The sequence below is a fragment of the Carlito syrichta genome, unplaced genomic scaffold, assembly GCF_000164805.1.
Source record: "Carlito syrichta isolate Samal-C Ts95f unplaced genomic scaffold, Tarsius_syrichta-2.0.1 Scaffold283059, whole genome shotgun sequence".
NCBI classification, from domain to species: Eukaryota; Metazoa; Chordata; class Mammalia; order Primates; family Tarsiidae; genus Carlito; species Carlito syrichta.
The window spans coordinates 142,186-166,800 of record NW_007227155.1 but is presented as its reverse complement, the minus strand read 5'-3'; the positions used below and the strand labels follow the sequence as shown (position 1 = coordinate 166,800).

The 24,615-nt window shown below is 45.2% G+C and overlaps 1 protein-coding gene across 1 annotated transcript in view; it reads right to left on the bottom strand.

The window, feature by feature from the left end:
- Positions 1-15,623: 15,623 nt before the first annotated feature.
- CACNG1 (calcium voltage-gated channel auxiliary subunit gamma 1) overlaps positions 15,624-24,615 on the bottom strand; it is an 11,341-nt gene continuing 2,349 nt past the window's right edge. The window contains exons 2-4 of the mRNA XM_008052586.1: positions 18,066-18,140; positions 16,321-16,458; positions 15,624-15,852 (exon numbers count right to left, since the gene is read on the bottom strand). Of these exons, the coding sequence (XP_008050777.1) occupies positions 15,626-15,852; positions 16,321-16,458; positions 18,066-18,140 (440 nt within the window). The 3' untranslated portion in view covers positions 15,624-15,625. The remainder of the gene's footprint in view (positions 15,853-16,320; positions 16,459-18,065; positions 18,141-24,615) is intronic.

The window sequence follows — 24,615 nt, the reverse complement described above, 5'->3', positions numbered from 1 at the left end:
CCAGGTGTGGCAGCGCATGCCTGTAATCCAGGCTACTTGGAAGGCTGAGGCGGAGGGATCACCGGAGCCCAGCAGATCGAAGCTGCGGTGGCCGGGAGCGGCCACTGCACTCCAGTCTGGGCAACAGAGTGAGACTCCAACTCAAAAAAGAAAACAAAACAAACAAAAAACAATTGAAGACCATTGTTACAAGGAGTAAATCTCGTGAACACATAACATTCTTATAAAACACATTCAGAAAAATGCCATTATGTTATTACTTTAAACTAAAGTATGATATTAAACATTTAAAATTTTTGAACTAATTGAATAAATCTACTTTGGAGTGAACTTTAAGAAAACAGTCACCAGAGTTTCTGAAATGTTTTTAAAAGGTGGTAACTAACCAAAGAACCTAGATTTAGAAATGTGAACTGTGGTTAAATCATAAACTCAGTTATGTAGCGACAGTCTAAACCTTCTAAATCTGAAGGGTTAAGAAAGTTCAGAGACGTTCGTATAGTTTCAGCAATCAGAATATTAGACTAGACTTTATTTCCAATTTGTTCGACACAGAGATTTTATTTTTATATCAACATTGAACATAAAGCATAGTAAGTCGCATATAATTCTGTGAGTTTGTTAAACAATATTATGAAATTTTCATCGTGCTCTTGGGGATTATTTTTAGCTATTTCTACTCTGTATATGAGCTCTCTTCTGTATTTTATTTTGCACACTAGCATGTAATTTCCTGCTTTAGAACTATGAATAGGAGAGAAAATCAGTATTACCTTTGAAGAGATTTTTTATTTTATAAAACAGTTGCCTTCATTAATACCTTTTAAAGCTTGAGAAGTAAAGGAAAAGAGTGGCAAATTACATGGGTTGCAAAATACAGTTGAAATCACATAGGTGTCTGTTTGCAAATAAGTTCTGTCTTAAGATTTTAGAATTGTGGACAGGATAGAGCAATGGCTCTCAAACTTTAGCCAGCATCAGAATTGCCTCAAGTCTTGTTAAAATATAGATCACTGGACCCCACCCCAGAGTCTCTGATTCCAAGCTGGAGCCTAATAATTTCAAGACATTCCCAGGTAAAGCTGATTTCAAGAAGTTCCAGGAACCACTGAAAGGTGCAGGAAGCAACCAGAGGGGCGGATCCCAAAATGGGGCCGACACACAGGACAACAAAGGCCCTCGGTCTGGCCTCTGCAAGCACAATTCCCCGCGCGCCAATTTCAAACTCCCCCCCCCCCCCCCCCCCCACGCGGTCAATTTCAAATCTTCCCGCGTCAATTTCAACCCTTCCGTGTGCGTCAGTTTCAAACCTTCCCGGGCGAGTCAATTTCAAACTTGCAAGCCTCCAATCAGTAGCCAGCCTTGTTATACATCCAATAGGACCATAACAGGCATTGGCCTCACCCTACTTCTCTCTCTCTCTCAGGCTGATAAATACAGCTTTCTCCCTGCAACTCTCTCTCTCTCCCCCTCTCTCTCTCTCCCCCTCTCCCTCTCTCCCCCTCTCCCTCTCTCCCTCTCCCTCTCCCTCTCCCTCTCTCTCTCTTTCCTGTTTTACAGTTACAGATCTTCTCTGTAACAACCCTTTAATAAATCTCTTGGTCCTGGCCAGGTGTGGAGTCATTACTGGCGCCAAACTTCTTACAACCACTGTTAGAGAATCACTCATGCGTTGTCTTTCCAACCATGCGTTGTTTTAATCAGTGGAAAAATTGATCTCTTGAGACATTTTTATAATTTGAATGCCATGACTGGAACAGTCATGGAGAAAGATCTCCATGGTGTGACAAGCCCTTTGGACTGGCTGTCTCCTGTACTATCCTTCCACCTGCTGGGGTCTGTGCTGCTCTTCCATAGGGGAAAAGAAAAGAGCTCTTTCATTTCTGGGGTGAGCTTAGTTTTGTGTACACTGCTGCCTGGGCTTTGATCTGGAAGCTTTGCATTTGTGCATGTGCTTAGAGTCGCACTTGATGATACACAAGGAAGTGAGAATCATGGAAAAATCTATCTGAATGTCATGACAGGGCACTTTGTATTTAAGGAGTCACTAAATGCAGGAATCCTTGTCCTAAGATGGCAGTAACACAGAGCATCAAAAAAAATAAGTGATCTCCAAATACTGTATTTTCTAGTTTTTATGACTTTTTTTCTGGGGGAGAGGGTGAAAGCAAGGTATTTGCTTTTCATATTCTGTGTTTCTTGGGTTATTTTTTACTCTCTGACATGGCAGCAGGTGTCAGGGAGAGCCTGGATTGTTGTACATGTCAGAAAATAAATGTCTCTGATTACTTTGCTACCTTAAAAAAATATATATATATCAACAAAGCAGATCTACCGCTTACACAGCATGAGTTACTCATAAATCATAGGTGCACATGTATGAGCAAGTTATTTTTGAAAAAGAAACTTCATATAATAGACCTGACAAGGCTTCATAGATTTTAAAATTTGTGTGCTGTCTTTGTTGTTTTAATATTTACCCTGGACTGTACTTTGGGGGTTATTGGGCTCTACTTCTGGTTTTTAGTTTGACTTTGAATTTACTAGGAAAAAAAATCTATTTTGAAGGTAGCAGAATATAGAATACCTTAGACATAGAAATGCACAAAATGACCATCCTAGAATGCACAGCTTGGAGTTCTTAAAACACACTACTTCCCGCCTAAAAGTCCCACTAACCTTTGGCAAGGATTGTTTTTCTATATTCAGCTCAGGTTCCTTTATGTCGTTCCAACCTATAGGAAGCTTTGGTTTATTTACACCTAGCCTTGCATGATATGTTGTACATGAAGACCTTTTTATATTTTTTAGTAGGTCAGAGGGCTCTTTTGTCCAAGTTGAAGTCCCAAGGTGTTGGTTACAGAGGAAGAGTACTGGGTTTTCATATATCCAGATCATGCCTATTTCTTGTAAATCCATGTATATGGTGTTGTACTGTATCTGATTTTTGTGCCAGTCATTTGACCTGATTTTTTAAACCCTATGAATGTATTGGTTATATGTAGTAGCTATATCTTAGGTAAGCACACCGATTAAAATACTTTTCTAAATTATAAAGGTAATAAGTTTTGCATTGCATTAAACGGTGATGTTATTAATGACACAGAATTTTTTTAATGCTTCATGAATACAGTTCTTATTTATACTTGTTTAGCTAACTTCATAGGCTCAACTATTTAGCAAATTAATACAAATTCATAAGCCTTATTTTGAAAAGTCTAAGACAGGCTGTATAATACCAAGTTGACAGTTTCCATGTCTTTAAAGTACCAGTTGTACAGACATCTAATTAAGAAGAATTTATGGTGAAGTTATAATAAAATTATTTATTTTCTTTACAATAAATGCTACTTCATCTAAGAGTCTCAAATACCTAAAGAATTTATCCTTAAAAGTAAAAATGACTTTGTACCGTAAAATAACTCCAAAGTCAATCTCTAGGGTTTTTATTGTCTTCTGTCTTTGTCTTTAACTCTTATTTTCTAGCTTAGTTTTGGAATTACTTTTGCTATTTTAATTCCATAGAACAAATTTTTAACTTCGAAGTTTATAATTCCTACAGTGTGATCATTGTGTTGGCGAAGTTTTTTTTTTTAATGTGTCACAGTAACACAAAATATATTTTATTACTACAACTAAGATGCACTATAATCAAATATAATTTGGAGACTTGTTCATTATATGTGAACCCTAATTCTCTGCATTCTTTTACTTTTAGATCAAAGGTCTGACAGAGGTTAAGTATAATACTTTGATATTATTCATAATATTAAATGGCAAAATTAATAAATGCTACTGAGAACTCAATGTTACTTTGTAAAGTTGTAACTCCAGTTTCCAGAAATTTGTGACTTTTCTTAAATCCCCCAAAATTTGCTAGCAAAGTCCTGAAGGCTTAAAGTGTTACCTGATAGTGTAAGATTCACCAGTGGTCAGTGAGAAAATGGGCCCTTTTCAAACTGTCATTCAGCATGAATCTTTTATGAATTTTTAAAAATTACCATGAATTACTCTTAACAAGTCACTTGGTTGTAAATGGTGGGCTTGTGCATCCCAGAATTTATTTGGGAACTTGTAAACCTAGTTTATACCTACATATTATATAGGTATAATTATGTACTTTGCAGCATTATGTGACAGGCATTAATCCAGCTATCTGGGCGGGGGGAAGCTGGCTGTGCAGAAAATTACCCTGACTCAAGCTATTGTTTTTGTTGGGAAAATAACTCTGTGCATCTGTCATGATGTGACTTTGAAAAGCATTTGCGGGTCCTAGATGGCTTTGTGTGCACTAGCTATTTTATTTTTAATATCCCATTAATGTGGCATCATAAATCTAGCTCGAATATATTGCAAGTCAAGTTTGTAAATGTAAGTAGATAGGGTGGTCAACCTTTCAGAAGGACAATGTATAATTCATACCCATTGCACTGAATGTGTTTTAGGTATCTTGTTTTCTTTGAGATGAATTGATATAACATGACATCTTCTCTGGATTTGGGAAAGAAAAACACTCCTTTACATATAAATCAAATGGATGCAGAGGACTCCCTGCACTGTCCTTTGCTCTAGATAAAGCAACCCAGAGCCTCATAGTCAGTGGGAAAATGCAAATATGGCACTCTCAAGAATTGGTTCCTGTGCCATATGGGTGCTCTTTGAAGCATTTTTCTGATAATGGTATTAGTGTGGAAGTTAGTGTGAAAAATGTAATTGATAAAATAATCACAGCCTTTCACCAAAATTGCAAGGTGGAAAATTCTGTGTGGAGTGCAGGTCAGGTGTGAAGAAGGAAAGCCAGCTAGCAGAAGCAGGGCAAGGTAGAAGGTTGTTTGTCCTTGACCAGGTTAGACTGGAACCTCCACATTCCCCTGTGGCTGGTCCTAAGTAGCTGAAGAGGACTGTGCTTCTTGAATTTCACTGTGCTTTCCTTACAAATCAACTCCTGAATGGATGAATGTCTTCTTGAGACTTGGAAGAGTCAGTGTTTATTGCTTTACTCGCTTCCAATTCACCCCACCGACTGCAGCCAGTTACCTTTCAGAAACAGATCAGATCGTGCCATTTTTTTTTCTGATAAGCCATCACTGGTTCTCCAATATATCCTAAATTTGTTAGCTGGACATCGAGGCACTTCAAGGTTTGTTTCTGAGCATTGAATCAGGCTATAGCAGACCACTCACCATTACTACCTGAACAAGCCCTTGACCTTCTTACCTGTCAGTTTGTTTGGAGTATGCCCTTCAGCCCTCAACTCTCCAACCTCCAAGGCTACTTTGTAGAACTTTACTTATTATTCAAGACTCTGTGTAAATTCCACATCCAGCCCTGTTGGAATTAGCCCCCTTTGTCACTGTGCCTGCAACTAAGCTTTATACCTCCCTTATCACTGTTTTTGTGTTGTAGTTTGGGAGTTTGGGAACTTTCAACTGGATGTTCATGTCCTCAGACCTCTCAACTGCCCTCACCAACCCTGTGCCTTTTACATAGTGGGCCTCCAATGACCACTTGCTGAACTGTATCTCAGGGTTTGATCCAGAGAAGAGCTTGAAGATGTTCTGCCCTCCTCATTGACATCCATTGACAACACAGGGTGGCCAGATGACAACACTTGGCAGGAGTGATGGACTGGAGTGAAGGAGAATTCAACTGTCCTATGCAGTGACATTCCCACCCACACCACCTGGCTCTCCAAGCATTGACAAAGCATGAACATTCACGAGGAATTTGTGTCTTACCAGTATCACTGTTAGAACACTTAATTTGACAGCTTCACCATGGTTATGTCAATTTTGATGGATGCTGCCTACTTGAGCTTATCCTGTAGGTATATACCTGCCATTTAGTGTTCTGGGAACGTGATAAAACCCCACCTTTATCTAAAGCTCTGGTTGATTTTTAAATCTGCAGAGGAAGGTAATTAAATTGAATAGAGGCTACAGCTTGTAAAACCTATGGTATTATCTCACTCTTAGCTCACTAAAATGGCAGATCTGCAAATTGATTTGAACCCCTGTTTCAGGAAATTGTGCTGCGAATCCTTGAGAACAAAGTGGCACTGGATAGATTATCTGGAGGAACTAGTGAAAGACTCTGGGAGTGGACATGACCAGCTGGTCACTCTGTGCTGTGCTCCCCTGCTAAGGGGGCCATGGGAGAGTATGGCTTTGGTGTTGTTATGGTGTTTCCATAAGTGAATAGAAACACTGATGACAAGCCATCTGGATGCAGGAGTAGAGTACCTGATAGGGTTGGAGACCTTGCAAAGGAAACTTGGAAATGTTTGTCTTCTGAGTTTTGTTTCCTTTATATGCAAAAGGTCCAGGAAACCTAAGGGGGAGGCCTCACGTCAAGAGAGTAGGAGGCCTTGTCTTTGTTCCTGGTCCTCAACCTACCTGTTGTTAAGACTTTCATCTGTTTAGAATTCAGGTGTCTGCATGTTTTTACAAAGCTAAACAGAAGTGGGTGTTCTAACTCGCCTCTTTTTCTTAGTGAAAGTTTTGCAGATTCAATCCTCTTGGCTTTGGGACCAGGTTTAAAGCAAGTTAAGTAACCTGGGACAAAAGTAAAAGGGGGTTATTGGAAGGTGGCTGAGCAAATAGGCTTTATCTTGGTGAATTAAAGCTCAAGGTGGTTCACAATAATTCCTGCAGAGTTAGTTCAGCTAATAGGGTGGAAGGTCAACTGTTTGGAGGAAAAAATTGTAACTGAGTGTTATTTTTTTTTTCTTTTTTGAGTTTGAGTCTCACTCTGTCACCCAGACTGGAGTGCAGTGGCTGCTCCCGGCCACCGCAGCCTCGACCTGCTGGGCTCTAGCGATCCTTCTGCCTCAGCCTTCCAAGTAGCTGGAACTACAGGCGCGTGCTACCACGCCCAGCTAATTTTTGATTTAGAGATGAGGTCTCGTCAAGTTACCCCCAGGCGAGTCTCGAACCTGTGGACTCAGGTAATCCACTCACCTCGGCCTCCCAAAGTGCTGGGATTACAGACTGAGCCACCGAGCCCGGCCTAACCTAGTGTTATTAAAGGTGGTCTTGTACATCCTGGTGAAGCACTTCTAAAAATCTCTCTGTTTTTAAAGTCAGCTGGTGTGTTCTAGCTCAGAAATTCATCTCAACTCAGAGATGTGCAGCAGTGGGCCCTGCTGTGGTGATACAGCTGGTTTAGTCTCACTAATCTGGCTCAAGCCAAATTCAACAAGTCACTTTGGCTGGGGACACTTGAGGCCAGAGAACCAGATGGCCAATGAGTGCTTGTGCTCTCCTTTCTTGCTTCCAGAGGTTTACTGTGCTTTCCAATTCTTCCCTGCAGCATCGTTGCAGGCATCCCTCCAGTCCATTCCCTCCTGGACATGTTCTATGCATGCAGAAATCTCCTTTCTTGCCTTGTCCAGTTTCTAGAGACCATCAGCCAGCTTTCCTTGGTCTGTGTCTGCATCACTCCAATCTATTCTTCTGCCACAATGTCTCCTCATCTCTGACTTTTATTATCCTGCCTACCTCTTATAAGGGCCCCTCTGATTATACTGGGCCCACCCAGATACTTCCTGATAACCTCTTCATTTCAAAATCCTTCACTTAATTACACCTGCAAGTCCCTTTCCCATATAAAGCAACAGGTCCCTGGGATTAGGATATGAATGTATATTCAGAAGTTCTGAGATTGAATTCATGTTCCACAGCAAGGGGACTAATAGCTTAGCTCCAAAAGTTGAGATGAATATGGCTCTAGTTCGTTGTACTTCCACTTACAAGCTGTTTGGCCATGGGTAATAAACTTTTCTGAGTCTCCGTTTCCTCATCTGTAAAGTAGGAAGAATAATTATAGCTAATCTGTGGATTATTGTGAGGCTTAAGAAAGAAAACAGACATAAAAATGCTCAGCTCAATGCCTGGCACTGGTTAAATGCCATCATTATCACTAATACAAGTACATTTTATGGCGATTTTTAAAATGCCTGAGTCATGTTTCCAAACTATTGGAGCATTATCTAGGATTTCTCTGTATCAAAAGATCCAGAGAGCAGCAGAACTAGAGGAACCTCGAAAATGAGCCACTCCAATATGCACTCTAGTCTAACATGAGCTGGCTTGACATTTACAGATACAAAAACTGAGGCCCAGAGAAGTTTTCCAGTTGCCTTCCTCTAGAACCTTTCTACTAAGCCACCAGGCTCTCACCCACAGCCCCAGTACATAGGAAGGGCTCAGCAATGTGAGCAGTGGAGGAGTAGGCCTTGGCATGAAACTGTGTGGACCAGTGTCCTCGTCATTTTCAATGGCCTACTCTGCTGATTAACAACCCCATTCATTTTTTATCCTGCTCACAAATCTCTATTTCTTCCCCCAAAGCAATGTGTAGTGTTATTCTTCCCTCCCTTGCATCCTTCTTCCCTCCCATTCTCCTTCCCTCCCTCCCTCCTCCCCTCTCTACCTCTTTTAGGCAACTACTGTGTGCCAGGTCCTGGGACGTAGCTATGGATTAGCCAATTTCTGCTTTCAGAGTTCGCAGCCTTAGTGGGAAGCAGATACTGAGGGAAGCAATCACCCACTGTGTGATGAGGGTGCCAGCGCCCTTGCCACTCTGAGACCAGACGAGGCCTCGGACCAAGGGTGGAGTTGGGCCCTCACATACATCACAGGGTGCTATTCCTGGTCTTGAAAATTCATCTAACTATTTGAAGATAGCTGGGAAAAGCAGAAGCCTCTCTCAACCATATTTCATGCACCTTATGTCAGACACAAATTTCACTTCTGTGGATCCTGCAGAACCACATTTCCTTGGTGTTCCTGGACTCTATAGCTTTGTTTTGAGTTCAACACCTGGACTTGGGTAGCTGACATGCAGGCCCCTTGGCCTCAGTCAGCTTTGAAACCAACTTCATAAAAATGAGTAAAAGACCACAAAGAATTATAGTGGGGTAATGGACCCAAATTTTGTTAAGATGCAGATACAGCTATATCATAATATGTTTGTTATGATTATTTTCTTTTCTCTTCGATCTTTTCTCCCTCTATGCATATCCTAGCCCCTGGGGATGCCTGCAAGATTGGAGAACTTATTTTTCATGCAGGCCTTCGGATAAGGTGTAAGCTTTACTAAACAGTAACCAGTCATTATTTCCTAGTCTGCTTCCCTAACTGCTTTTTGTTTAGGAGTCACATAGTGGATGATCCTAAGACTTGCAACTTCCCTGATTACTCCTATAAGATAGCATCACTATTGTGAAACCTAAGACTGGTGTCTGTGATACTCTTCCAGTCTCTGCATTCTGGTAGGCCATTTGACACCAACTATACCAATGGCCTGTGATCTCCACCCAGAGATTGACTCAGCATATGAAGACAACCTCAGAACCTTTATGATTTCATCCCTAACCAACCAGCAGTCCCAATTCCCGGTCCTCCTGCCTACCAAATTATTCTTATCCTCTGAGTTCTTGGGGAGACAGATTTGTGAAATAGCTCCTGTCCTCCCACCTGGCTGCTTTGCGATTATTAAACTCTCTACTGCAACTGACTGTTGTCTCAATATATCGGCTTTTCTGTATGGTGGGCATAAAAACCTGGGAGGCTGTAACAACCCTACCCCTCTCCTTAATCACTCTGGTCTTGTCTGCGTTCCCATTTTTCCTTGGTTGGGTTTGCTGGATGCCTCTCACTGATGCCACATAGGTCTTGGCTATTTTGTTTCCATTTCCTCATTTTCCGCCCCACTAGGTGGAGAGAATTGCATATCATCACCTCTCTGACTCTCAGACATTTCTAGGTAAACCGCATCCTTGTCTTTATCTACCTCATTAGAATTTTGAATCACGTGCTTGGCCACCCTGAGGCCCTCTGAAACCCAGCATGAATTTGCTTCCAATTGTATCTGCCTGGCCAGGTAGTGTGGGAACTGGGTTCACTGTTTAAGTCAGTGATGTGGAAATGTGTTTTTTGAGCTCCTCATGTTAATGATGCTTGGTGGGGTGTGGCGCAAAGCCCGTTGGATGCTTCGGTTCACTTCTAAAATGAATTTTAGAGCCGCCAGCAAAGTTTCCAAACATAGCTTATTACAGGAAGAAAAGAGAAAAGACAGGGTGACTTGCCAGAGCTGGCACAGGGGAAAGAAACTGCGCCTTTGCTCTTTACAGTAAACCTGATATACCTTCACAATGATTGATATGTTATAGAAGGCAGAGCCTCGAGACCACCACTCTGGAGATTGACATCTCTGGGCTCCTGATGAGAGGAGAGAAGGGAAGGGGTGGTCTTTTGGAGGAGACTTGTCAGATGTTTCCAATCCACAAGTTTCCTTCACCAAAAAGTGGTCTTACTATCATTTCTGTGGCTTTAGACAGTTAAGGGCTGGTTTTTGGCCTTCTGTCTTTGCCTTCAGCCGAGAACCTGAAAGTTTCTTAGTGATGATTATGCTAAACCATGAACTGAAAGGTTGGACTGCCTTAGTCTTGCATCTGATGGAGTTTTCTTTTGATTTGGTGAGGAGATGGGGAAGTCTGCCAGCTTGGCCTGCAGTAAAATTTAATTTTAAAAATGTCTGAATGCATCCCAAAACCTACCTGGTGGAAATTTATCTATCTATGACTAACCTGTGTTCACTACCCTGTCTCACCCAGAGCCAAGAACTCTCAGGTTGTGGTTGCAGACAAATTCCTCATCCTCCATTTCTCCATGGGATTACTAGGGCTGCTTTGTGGGCCAAGAGAGAGGCAAGTCTAAACCCCAAATGATGAAGATTTCCAAAACGCCAGAACTTTCACATTCAGGCAAAAGTTCTCATCAGGAGCAAAGTCAAAAGAACAGAAACCATCACTCCCTGTAATGGCAATGACCTTAATTAACTTTCTCCACTGTGTAGGATCAATGCCTTGTGCGAGAATTAATTTAGGGCCTCAGTGGCTACAATTGAGTGAAACTGTGAAATGAAGGCTTGAGGAGGCCAGGGACAGCTGTGTTTTAGCCTGAATACTAATCATCAGTTTAATAGATATGTTCCACATCACGGGCTTATTAATACCTTGTCTCCACATCTCATCTTTCCTGAAAGCAGGCAGGGTATAAATTAGAAATGGATTTGTAAAAAAAATATTTGGTAAAAAGGGGGCAAGACACACTGATAGGAGAAATATTGTAGCAGGATATGATTAAAACCTCTCTTTTTTAGGGAAGCAAGGAAAAAATAGAGGTAAAGAGAGAGCCCTGAAGTTTTCAATTTCAAGGGAGGATTAAGAATCAAACCACTTGGGTAGGTGTCTGAGATATTCCAGTAGATCATGTGACACCAACTATATCAATGACCTGTGAACCCTACCCAGAAACTGCCTCCATACATGAAGACAATTTTGTCACCTCTATGATTTCATCCCCAACCAATCAGCAGTCTCAATTCCCTAGCCCCTCTGCCTGCCAAATTGCCCTGAGAAACCCTAACCTCTGAGCCTACAGTGTGTCAGCCAGAAAGAAAGTATGACGTCTTTTGGTCCCTCTAATAACGCAGGTAGAGATCAAGTGAAGATCGGTAAGCAGCTGTGGTCAGACATATGGGAAACCAGGAGACTTGATTCTAACTCCTGCACTGGCAAAAGTTACACAGGTATACAGACCATTCTCTGATCCTCAGTTTTCTTCTCTGCACTATGGGAATAATTATGGATCCCTTCTAGTGCCATTTTCAGTCATAAGAGTACAACACAAAGGAAAAAATCAGTAATATGGATACTATCTCTATTTAAAATCTTGATCTTGTGGATATTTTGCATTAATTTCGATTTTAAGTTATCACACTTAGTGTATACCCAAAAAAACTGAGAGCAGGAACTCAAAGGAAGCATGGACCTGTGTTGACAGCAAAATTATTCACAATAGCCAAAAGGTGGAAATGACCCAAGTGTCTATCAGTGGGAGAACAGATACCCAAAAGGTGGTATAAATGCACAGTGGAACACTCTTCCACTGTAAAAAGGAAGGCAATTCTGACACATGTTGAAACATGGGTGAACCTTGAGGACATTATGCTCAGTGAAATAAGCCAGTCTCAGAAAGATAAGTACAGTATGGTCTTACTTACCTGAGGTTCTCAGAGTAGCCAAATTCATAGAGACAGAAAGTGGAATGGTGGCTGTGAGGGGCTAAGAGATGGGAGAGTGGGAGTTAATGGGTGCAGAGTTTTAGTCTGGGATGATGAAGAGTTCCAGAAATGGATGGTGGTAGTAATTGCCCAGCAGTGTGAGTATACTTAACAGTACTGAACTATATAGTTAAAAATGGTTAAGACGGCAATTTTATGTGTATTCTACCACAACTTTTTAAAAACACCATGTGTATTATGTTGATGTCCTGGTTCTGCTATGTTCCTCACAAGATGATGGACATAGAAACCCTGAGAGAATGAAAGTGCTTTATGGAACATCATGGCTTGGCGATTGTTAATTTTGCACACTTCCAAACAAGGAGTGAGAAGACATGGGTTTCTGAGGCCAACTGTGAGCTTTAGAGCAAATCACACTGCCATTCTGTGGCTGGGCGCCAGCCAGTCCTCAGAGTAGGGCCTGGATGGACTATAGCAGTGAGGCTGAGTGGGGCCGTCGGTGCTTAGCCAGACTCAGCTGGAACAAGGCTGGCTGACTGCCCGTTCCTTTCCACCAGGATTTCCTTCCTGGCAAGCAGCAGTTGGAGGCCTGGGGGGCAAAGGTGTTTGCCCTCATTGGTTTGGTCAATTTGTTTGTTAGCATCTGGCTCCATTTTGCTGTTGAAAAGACATAGCATGGATTTAACACACAAATGAAAGGACATGACATGTATTTAATATACCCAATGAGCAGTCATTTTAACATTGCCTAAATCTCAAGTTTTTCTAGCTGTTCACTTAACTTAACCTCTGATCACTAGCCAAGGACAGTACTGGTTTCTCAGAGGTAGCTATTGATAATTGTTTTACAACCTCCCTCCCTAGCTTGTTCTGTACTAATTAGCTTTTCTAGTTCAAGTTTTTGCCTCCACCCATATGACCCAAGTTAACCTAATCAACCCTTCATGACCTTTGTGACAGACAGACCCCACCACCATGGCAGCAATCATGTGACTAACCCATCTGTCTGTTGTCTATCGCCTGCGCTTACCTGTCCCCTTTGTGATGACATGAGGCAGACCACCACCCAATCACCTTAACAACCTGTCCCCATCAAGGGGAATATTTAAAAGCATTCAACCATGAGCAACCAGTTGCCACTGTCTTGCTAAGCTATGGTGTGACCATGTGCTCTTTGAGCTATGGCCAGTCCACGTTTCCTAAGCTCTGGTCTCCTCTCCTATCTTGGAGAGGCGAATCCTTTCTCTCTCTCTCTCTCTCTCTCTCTCTCTCTCTCTCTAATTTTCTTTCTAAATAGACTACATTTTCTAATCTAACTTCTGTGCATTTCTTTGCATCTTTCTTGTGGCACCAGATCGCACACCAGACACCCACACCTCCAGCAGGCCTGACCTAACATTCTGGAGGTCCTGCTGGGAGTGTAGCCTAACAGCTGTGCTGCTCCGTCTTTTTCTCCACAGAAGCCGGGCAGATGTCAGGATGAGTGGTCCTCAGGCAGCCACCCTTCAACCCCCTGATCTGCACTGAGGTTCCAGGCATGTGTAGGGCTCTCTCAAAAGAGTTAAAACTCTGGGAAGCAGATGTATTGTGTTTAGTGGATGTTCCATTCAGAAGTGTTTGGGGCTGGGCAGAGACATAGGCACCCATGGGGAAATGTAAAACGCACACCAGTCTGATTCTGCGAAAAGTAAAAATAATAATCAAACAATAATATTGACCTCCAAAATGGCAGTTGCGGAATGAAACTTTCTGTCTTCCTTCTTATGCTTAACCCGCAGCCCCAATTCCAGGGCTTTCATGTTCCTGTTCACCTTTACCTGGAAGGAGTTGCTTCCAGACTCGACCTTTGCATCTTTGGGTCATGAGTGCCCCTCTGCTGTCCCTTGCAGCCCAGTCCAGAGCCCTAAGACACCAGGGAAGAATCTCCACAAGCTTTGCCACGGCCACTGCCCGGCACATACAGACTCAGGCTCCTGCCTTCTCCATCTTCTAGGCTGCAGTGAGTTGAAAGAATGAGCAGTGCCTTTTCCCTCACCTTCCAGATAGGAATGGTCCACAAGGGCTCTGACCCGTGTACGGTTTTACTTCAGAAAAGGGACCACATGAAGGCCCAGACAGTAAATGCTCTCGGGTTTGCAGTGATTCAGGGCTGCTGTTGGAACAAAAGTAGTCACAAATGGTCATGGCTGGTTCCAATGAAACTTTAGCTACAGACACCGCGATTTGAGTTTCATATAGTTTTCACACATCACGAGATGTTACTTTTCTTTTTATTCTTTTTAATTTTTAGAATATATTTTGTAGAAATGGGGTCTCACTATGCTACTCAGGCTGGTTTCAAACTCCTGGCCTCAAACAATCCTCCTGCCTCATGCTGGGACCACAGGTTTGAGCCCCTTGATTTTCTTTAACCACTTAAAACTATAAAAGCCCCTTTTAGCTTGCGAATCATTCAAAAGGAGGTGGTGGTCTAGGTTTGGCCCACAGGCTGGAGCTTGCCCACCCCTGCTGTAAAAGCACGAATTCCAATGAGACCCCCAGTGTCCAGGGCAATTAGTGCAAGGGTCCCGTCTGCCATCCACCTCTGACCCATCTCTAAAGGCCAGGTGAGTGTCTGCCCTCCGGGGTTCTGGAAGGTGTTTCAAAACAGCACAAGTCACAGTGCTCTGTGTAACGTGCGACTAACCGCTAAGTCCTGCTTCCTGATGTTCTCTGCAACAAAAATTCAGCATCAGAAACCCAACCCCTCTTGCTGGCTGCCTTGCTGCTGTGCTGGCACTGGGCGCTTAACATGCCTGACTTGAAATAGCCCCTCCTATTTTTAACACCTTTACTCAATCCGAGGGCTTCAAGCTTCTCCCCAAAGCAATTCCAGGACCCAGGAACACAAGTGGGATTCAGAACCTTAGAGCCATGTTGATTTCCTCCACATCCTCACAAAAGTCCTCCACGTACCCTGGCAGCCCGTCTCAGTCAGGGTCGGGGGACACTGGGGTGTGGGCAGGAATCTGGGAAGTGTCTATGCAAGGCACAAAGAAAAAGAAAACTTTCTGGGAGCTTTTATTTTAAGCCACAGTCCACTTTTACCCAGTTAGAAATGTTTCTCAGGGCTCCTGAAGCCAAGGAGGGGATGCCGGGCTTGCTGAGAGGTGCAACTTGTCACCGAGGAGGAGAGAGGGGTTGGCTACTCACACGAGAGAGCACCCAGAACTGGCAGGTGAGCACAGGTTGTCCCTGTGACATTTATACAGGGCAACAGGAGCCAGCTTGTCACGGACCACTGGCACAGCGGGGACAACTCTGAGCTTCACTGGAAGCTGGGCCTCTCCAAACACCTGTCCACTGCTGGCCCTGCCTCCCCCAGCTAGGGGAGCTGTAGACTCACGTCCTCGTGCTCTGTTCTCAGAGAAGCCCGTCGCAGCCCAGCAGGCCCCAGGGAGGGGAGCAGCCTGTGGCTGTCGTGGGATGGGCAGACAGGGACGGGCAGAGGTGACACTCCCGCCGCCTCTCTGGAGGGTTCTGGGCTGAGGCGTGGCTAGTGCTCGGGTTCAGCATCCATGCAGGACTCCCAGGGGTTCTGGGGCATCCGAGGCAGGGAGAACAGCAGGAGGGCGAGACCCCCGAGGAAGAGGAAGACGAAGGCGGCGCAGGCACAGGCGAAGGACCAGGAGTAATAGTACTCGATCCACACGGTGTCCTCGCTGTCAATCATGCGCTTCACCGACTGCCGCGTGACCTCCACCGAGACAAAGATGCAGAGACCTGGGAGCAGAGCCGGGACTCTCAGAGACCTTGGGATGCCTGGCCCCGCCCACCCCAACCTGCGTCTACTGGCCTTTCGTGTGGGGTGGAGAAGGCAGTGACACACTTTGGGGGGGAAACTGCTGCAAGACAGAGTCTAACTGGCAACCTGCAAAAGTGATTAATTTCCCTGCCCACTGCACGGCTCCCACATCCCTCAGAAGGGTGACTGCAGCCCTTTCCTTCTTTCATGAGTTGCTCTCTAGAAAGTTTTCCGGTTCCCTGAGGGTTGAGTCGTGTTGAGGATTGAACCAACTGCCCTCCAACCCACCTTGAGATGCCGAGGGCCTGACCAAGTTGGCTCCCAGATGAGGCTGGAGCCTGGGAAATGCTCCCTGCCCAAATCCTGAGTAGGCATGAGAGCACAGCAGAGGCTCCCCTGTGACCTCATCCCCCAAACTGGGCCCACGGGCGGAGTCCCCAGTCGACCTGCAAAAGCATAGAACATGGATGCTGGCCTCAGCAGGTAATCCCTCTTCTTCCCGAAGGACAGGAGGACGCAGATGGTGCCCAGGATGGCAAAGCCAAGGCTGAAGATGGCAATGGCGGCAGCCGAGATGCTGTACTCTGCGGACACAAGAGCGTCTCAGAACCCGGCCTCAGCCCGGGACCTTCTAGCCTGACTGCTGTACTTTCAGCCAGGCTGGTGACACCACCACACACATTCCCCTTCACACATGAGAAAATGGACGGGTCCAGAGACCAAGTCACTCTCTAAGTCTCAATCAGGTTTGGCGTGTGCCAGGCTGCTGACATGACTTTCTCCATCCACCATCTTTTCAGTGCTCTAGACTTCAAGGTCCCCACAGGGGCAGAGGCCCAGGCTCGGGTAGGAGGCAGGTAGCTGGAGACTTATCTAGAGCAGAGCCCTCCCAGGTGTGGCAGAGCCGGCCAAGGCTCTTGGGAGGTGAGAAGGAGCCTCTGGAAAGGCGAGAGTAGCCCAGTGCGTGTGAGTCTGTCAGAGTGTGTAAGTGTGTGTCTGTCTATGTGTGTTGGTGTCTGCTAGTGTGTGTCCCCCATGAGGACCAGTCAGCTTCTGTGTGTTGGTGTATGTCTGTGTGTATGTTACTATGTGTCAGTGTGTGTCAGTGTGTGTGTCTATGTGTTAGCACCTGTGTGTGTGTGTTATTGTGCATCTTCTGTGTGCGTCTGTCTGTGTGCGTTAGTGTCTGCTAGTGTGTTCCACATGAAATTCTGCCAGTTTATGTGTGCCTGTCAGTGTGTGTCAGGATGTTTGTGTGTCAGTCTGTGTGTGTTACCGTGTGTGTCTCTGTATTAGTGCTTATCTGTGTGTGTTAGTGTGTGTCTTGTACGTCTGTGTGCATTGCTGTCTGTATGTCCCTCGTGAGAATCTATGAGTTTATATGTGTCCGAATGTGTTTGTCAGTGTGTGCTAGTGTGTTTGTGTGTGTCAGTCTGTGTGTGTTACTGTGTGTATCTGTGTGTGTTAGTGTGTGTGTCTTATCTGGCTGTGTGAATTAGTGTCTGTTAGTGTATGTCCCATGTGTTAGTCAGTTTACGTGTTAGTGTGTGTCTGCCAGTGTGTTTGTATGTATCAGTCTGTGGATGTTAGTGTGTGTGTCTGTGCATTAGTCCTTGTGGGCGCTTGTGTGTGTGTGTGTGTCAGTGTGTCTATGTGTCTGTGCGTGTGTGTCTATGTGTGCCCACACACACCATTTGCAGCTGTCTGAGAGCTCAACACTGGTCAGTACTCCCAGCCTGGGTGTGCACCTGAGCTCTGTCAATCCCACAAGGCCCCAGAACACACTGTGGCCTCCTGGCTTTCTAGGAGGGATTTCCAGGCGAGAGGGACTCAGACTGCCCCCCAGACTCGGACCCACCAGCCCAGGAGACCATCCCAGGGATTCCAAGCTCTTGTTCCACTTCCATAGCTCCTGCCACAGCAGCTGCCCTTGGGCAGCAGCCTACCAGAAAATGTGTTCACAAGCTCCCCCAGCCCCGAGGATGGAGCTCCAGGGGCCTGGAGCTGAAGGGCAGCTGTCTGGAACCGTTGGGGAGTGGGGCGGTGACACAGCTGCTGCTCACATACACCAGGACAGGCTGCTTCCCATCAGGTGTCAGGGAGGCAGTGCTTTCTGCCAAATGGCTTTCCAGTTCAGTGGCACGGGACAGGATCCCCTTCTCACCCCTGCCCCCCTGCACCCCAAACTCACCTTTCTGAGTGGTGAATTCGAAGATCTCCGAGCTCTCGCCTGGGTTAAAATGCCTGAAGTAGGAGCAGTTCTTCTCTGCAAAGGAGGGAGACAGCCTTGAGTTGAGAGAAGGGCCTGGATCAGGGACAGAGTTTTAGAGGAGAGTATGGCACCATTTCACTGGGCACGCGGGACTCTGACAGCCCATCTTCCTCCTAAATCCTGCATCGGATCAATATTTCTGTCTCTGATCCTTAGAGAAAAATCTCAGGGGGCGAATGGGGGTGCTTAAGAGGCTGGGAGATCTTCAGGGTGCTGAGGCTGGATGAGTCCACAGACCTGATGGCAGATGGGGTAACTGAGGCCCAGGCTCAAGTCGTTTGTCAACAGGCACAGGCCATGTGATCAACAGGTAGCCCAAAGTCATCTCACCTGGGGCCGATCCTGCCCCACAGGGGACACTGGGAAAAGTCTGAGGACATTTTGGTGGTGAGAGGGGCACTCCTGGCATCTAACAGATGGAGGTCAGGATGTTGCTGGACATCCTACAACACGCTGGAAGGTCTCCCACCAAAGGGAATTATCCAGCCCAAAATGTCAAGCATGCCGAGGCTGAGAAACCTTGAATCGATCCAATATCTGGCGTTGTGTTTCTTATCAGAATCCAGCCCTATCTGCATTCACTGATGGGACCTGGGATGCAGCGTTTTTCAAAAGCATTCTGATGCTCATCCAGGTGGGGGACTCCTGTTCCAGGCCTCTTACAATGTCCTGTAAAGGGTTCCTTCCTGATGGCCATGGTACAGGTTGAAACTCCATGTGAGGGCTAGAACGACCATCACCTCATTTCGTCAAGCCCTCAGTACCTGCGGGTATAGAGACAAGCTGTGCCCCAAAAGCTTCTTGGCCACCTGATAATTGTCATAAAAGCCATCGAAGGTCTGTGGACCATCAGACCAAAAACCTGGATTTGACGGAGGCAGGAGAGAGGCTCAGTGCAAAGAAATTCACACTGACTTTCGGTAGAATGTTCCTTCCACTTTTCTCCTTCCGTCTCTCTTTCATAACTAGGCATACTATAAAATCAAAGCATGGTCTTACTGCTTACTGAATTCAGTTTAATATTCTTCACTCCTGACTTAGGAATTAGATGAATATATTATAGATGAATATATTATTTGCTGTTTATTTACAAAACTAAATTAGGTTTTTATTTATTTGTGTGAGGCCCTTCTTTGATTTCTTTTTCCTGTGGGTCCATTACCCATAGCAGAAATAGGCTTCTTCCCCTAGTTTAGATGGTATTTATTTTGAGGATTCATTTTGACACCACCAGTCTACATTGGAATGGCCATAAGGTGGTTGATGCCTAGTTCTTTCTGGAAATGCACCCAAGGTGCTTCCAAATTCAACACTGTCATTGGGGCGAAGACTTCCTTCTAACTGACGTAAACCATCAGGTTGCTGCATGAGCTCTGGTCTCCTATCCCTTCCCACCCCCAAAGTCAGAGCTGTACCTCTCCTGAGGTCAAGGAAGGAAACGACCCCTGAAGATGGGTCTGGCTTAGCAGCAGTCGATGTTCCTCATGGTAAACAGCCTTCTCTGCACACTTCGATATTTAAGTCGCTGTCCTTTTGAACTGCGTCACCTGGAGTGCCAGATGCTGGTGGTGATATCAGAATTGATACTGTACTTTTCTCTCTCATCATCCAGTGCAATTTTAGAGCAGAATGCAAACCTCTTCTATGTGTTAGATTATCAGCCGTAGATTCCCTTGAGTCACTGCTTCAAAATGGCTCATGTTATATCACACGTGTTAATATGTCTACCTCTGGACAAAGGAACATTTGTATTTCATTCTTTAAGGGCCAATTTCAGTTGTCAGAATTGGATGAATTCGAGTGGATTTCATAGTCAGCCCCCTCCTTGACTACTCTCAATCCATAAGTTAAAATCCTTCCCAGGGAAGGCTGTGAAATAAAGATCATCAAGGGCCATGCCAGGGCACAACTGTTTGGTCCTTCTGGGTGGCTGAGGCAACCCTTCTGCAGGTAGCTTTTGGCTTGTCAAAACCTCACTGAATAAACACCGGGCTCTGTCTGGACAGACTGCCACTGCAGTCGGCTGCCTGGAAAAACACTGTCTTAGCTCAGTCACACAAGACAGGCTATGTCTATGGAGCTAGGTTGTGCACTTCTGGGAGGATACTTTTCTTGGATGGTTCAGATGCAATATTCCCCCTCCTTCTTTCCCTCCATTAAATGTCTTCAAGTGGGGCTTGGAGAAAGCAGGTACAGTTCCTTTTCAGGGCATCTGAAAGCCTCGACTTTGTTCCCACATGGCTGAACTGGGAACTAAGAAGGGATGAGTTGATCCTGTCTTGTCTCTTGGTCTCAGCACATGAGGAGGGCCGGTGTCTTCCACTCTGAGCCTGAAACATCCCCCCAGGGCCACGTGGCTGTCCCTTGGAGACCACAAGCCCCTTCATGGTCTCTGATGGCCCCTATAGTGAAGAAGGCACATTAGATCCAGGGCTCATTCGGGACACACCAAGAGAGTGTCACTCAAGAAGGATACAGGGCTCCATCAAGATGGACAGACCCCACTGTGAGCCCCTTCCTCCTCATCCCTGTCCCTTTGTCCAGGTGGGTGGTATCTGGGAAACTGAGCATCCGGAGAAGCTTAAAAAGGAAGGCCACCTGCAATGAACCCGTCTTAACCATGGGTCAGGAAGAAAGGGACAGTGACAATCCAGTGCAAATTCTGGGCCTTCCTGCCTCTGCCCCCATGTGTTCCCTCCACCTCCTGCCCTGACCTCCATCACACCTGCACAAGGTTCAGGGCTTGCAGCTTTGCTTTGGACCAGGTTGGCAGAGATGCCAACACCAGGGCAATGATCTGGAATGGCAGGAATTGAGTTGCCGCCAGTCTCCTCTGTCTCTGCAAATGGCTTATAGTAATTTTAACATACCTTTTTCTGCAAGACTCAGTGACCATAGCTGGGCTCAGTGGCTCAGGCTGTAATCCCGCACCTTTGGGAGGCTGAGGTGAGTGGACTGCCTGAGCCTGCAGGTTCGAGACCAGCCTGGGCAGCGAGACCTCATCTCTACAGTAAATAAAAAAATCAGCTGGACATGGTAGTGCATGCCTGTAATTCCGGCTACGTGGAAGGCTGAAGCGGAAGGATTGCCGGAGCCCAGCAGGTCAAGGCTGCAGTGGCCGGGAGTGGCCACTGAACTCCAGTCTGGGCGACAGAGTGAGACTCCAACTCAAAAAAATAGACTCAGTGACCTAGAAATGTTAAGTGACTTATTCCTTAGCAGTATGGTGAGCTCAGGGGGATGGCATAGTCTGGCTAATAAAATATTCTGAGGAAGGCAGTTCCTAACTATCCAGAACCGCGTTCAGTGTGACAATTTCAAAGAACTAGAGCCACATTTAACTCCAAGCTTAACTTGAGTTAATAGGTATCTTTCTTTAATGGTTGGAACAATTTGTAGGATTAGGAAATGCCTTTCGGATATCACAGAGAACATGTCAATGTACTATGTCAATTCACGAAGACTTTAATATATTAAAAGGATAATGTGTTGATTTGTGCAAAACCAAAGGAACTGGTGCTTTAGGGCTAAAAGGAAGCTTCTTACTTGCATTTGTGCCAGTGTTGTCTTCAGCCTTTGATAAAAGAAATTCTGCCAGCTCCCAACAATAGTTTCTGTGTACTGTGCCCCCTCCTTCCACTCTGAAGAATTTGATAAAATGGGCTGAAAAAATCCCCAAGACCTGACCCCAGAGCTTCAGAGCTTATAAGGGGAGAAGCCGAGTTATGGCCTGGGCATCTAGCATGGGTTCAGGTGGGTGGCAAGGGGAGCTCCTGGAATGCTTGGGGTCTGTGGCATCATACTCTCTCGTTCTGACCCAATCCCCGCACTGAGACTAGAAGAGAAGATGGACCACTAGGGAAATGGGGCGCTAGGCAGACGGGTACTGGGGCAGTCTGCTGCCTTTCCCTAAAGAAGCGGAGCCTGTACCCATCCCAAGGCAGGGATGACCTCTCTAGGGATTCATCCGGGTTTTCAGGCACATAGTCTCTCTTGGTGACTGAGAAAGCCCCTACTCTTATTCTGGAGACACTGGGATTGACCTCGGATGTTGATCTTGGGCACAGACGTCCTTCTGAAACTCTTTGGGGGTAGAAAAATCAGAGTGGACAACGCCTGCCCTCAGAGTCCCCAGCACTCTGGAGCCGAATGAAACCCTGAGAAGTGGCCTTTGTCACATGAGCTCCCTGCCCAGCGGCCCTCAGACCATGCCATGTCAGAAGCTGGATGCTTTGTGTCCCCTTGGGTCACAGCTTTTATTTAGGAGCTGAGCTTGCACGCACAGTGAAGAGTAAGACAAGGAACTGGAGAGCAAGGAAGCTCTAGATTTGGGGTCTGGGTGATAAATTTCTACTTGTTAGATGGTTGTCTAGGGTAGGCTATGCTCAGCCTTGGTGGTCATACCTGTAGAATAAGAACCACCTGTAGGAAGAGAACCTACTCAGTGGATTGCTGTAAAGTGTATAATGTAGCAACTAAAAAGGTGAATGTCAGGGGTAAACGCCTGAGTGTGAATCCTGACCTCTTTCCTCATTAACTGTGTGACCTTGGTCAAATGACTCAACCTCTCTGTACTTCATTTTGTTTATCTTTAAGGTAGGATAATTATTGTGAGGATCAGATAGATAGATTTTTGTGAGTATCACATGAACTAATATATGTCTGTCATCCCTCTGCCTTCTGGCCTTTATGGCTTTTGAAAAAGGTCTCAGCCGGGCTCAGTGGCTCAGCCTGTGATCCTGCGCCTTTGGGAAGCTGAGGTGAGTGGATTGCCTGAGCCCGCGGGTTCGAGACCCACCTGGGCAACTTGGCGAGACCTCATCTCTACAATAAATTAAAAAATTAGCTGGGCTTGGTAGCGCACGCCTGTAATTCTGGCTACTCGGAAGGCGGAGGCGGAAGGATAGCCGGAGCCCAGCAGGTCGAGGCCGAGGTGGCCGGGAGTGGCCACTGCACTCCAGTCTGGGCGACAGAGTGAGACTCCAACTCAAAAAAAAAAGAAAAGAAAAAGGTCTCTGTTTATCTTACTTAGGACTCCTTATATGTGATAAGCTGCTTCTTTCTTTCTGTTTAAAAAATTATATGTCTTTATTTTCAACAGTTTTAATTTTGTTGTATCTAGGTGTGGTTCTCTTTGTACATTAATGTTTTCCATCCCATCTGGGAAGCTTTGGGATATTATTTTTCAGATTTTTTTACTTCTTTCTCTCTTTCCCTCTCCTGGAATTCTCATTATGCATATGTTGGTACACTTGATGGCGTCCCACATGTCTCTGAGATTCTGTCCATTTTCTTCATTCTTTTTTTCTGTCTTTTCCTCAGGCTATTCTCAATTTATCTATCATTGGATTTTTTCTTTTGCTATTTGGTCCTTTAAAAATAATTTGTCTTTTTATTGGTAGTTTCTCTTTCATGAGACATCATTTTCATCTTTAGTTCTTTAGATATGGCTTCTTGCAGTCCTTTGGACATATGTAAACAGCTTATCTAAAGTCTATGTCTAGTGAATCCAATATTTGGGCTTCCTTGGGGAGCTACCGACTTCTCTTTCCTTGTATGTGTGGATCATATTACTTTGGTTATTTGCATGCCTTGTACTTTAAAATAATGGGATGGGGCAACACCAGGAAGTTAGATTCTCCTTTGTCTTGAGGGTTTGTTCCTGTTATCTGTTTAGCGACTGTTTTGAACTAATTCTGTAGACTGCATTTTTTGTTGTGTGTGACCCCTGAAATTTCTGTCCAACTAGCTTACTGGCCTGTTAACAGAGATTTCCTAAAATACTTGGAACCAGTACATCTCCCAGTGAGTCTTTACCGAAGGGTTCTGTGCACATGTTGGGGCATAACTTTAACCTTCAGCTAAGAAATCTACATCTACAAGGAGGGAAACCCCCCAAAAAAATTATGTTTCGGAGGGCAAGCCCCTTGCAATCCAGGCTTCACCCATGAGGCGAGTGTTCTAGGAACCCACCAGCATCAGTGTACCAGCTAGCATTGTGAGAGGTTGGGTTCAGCTTCAGTATGTTTTTTTAAGGTGCTTTCAGCATGTTTGCCCTTTTTACGATGGGTGATTTACAAATGCTCCCGCCCACACTGCACGGAAGGCCCTCCCGTTTTTGACCAAAAACAGCTTGACACCCGTGCCCCACCCACCCTATTCACCTGATCTTGCCCATAGCGACATTTTCTAGTTTCTCCAGATGAAAAAAGTTCTCAAAGGGAAATGTTTTTGCCGGTGTAAAAGAGGTGAAACACACAAAAAGAACAAATAGCAGAAGCACTAAAAGGTGTCAAAATTGACGAGCTTAAAAACTGTTTTAAGCAATGGAGAAAGCAGCTCAATAGGTGTATTGCATCGAACAGAGAGTACTTTGAAGGTGACTGAAGTTTTTGGGGGGGTTTTTGGGTTTTTTTTTTTTAGTTGAAGTCTCACTCTGTCACCCAGACTGGAGTGCAGTGGCCGCTCC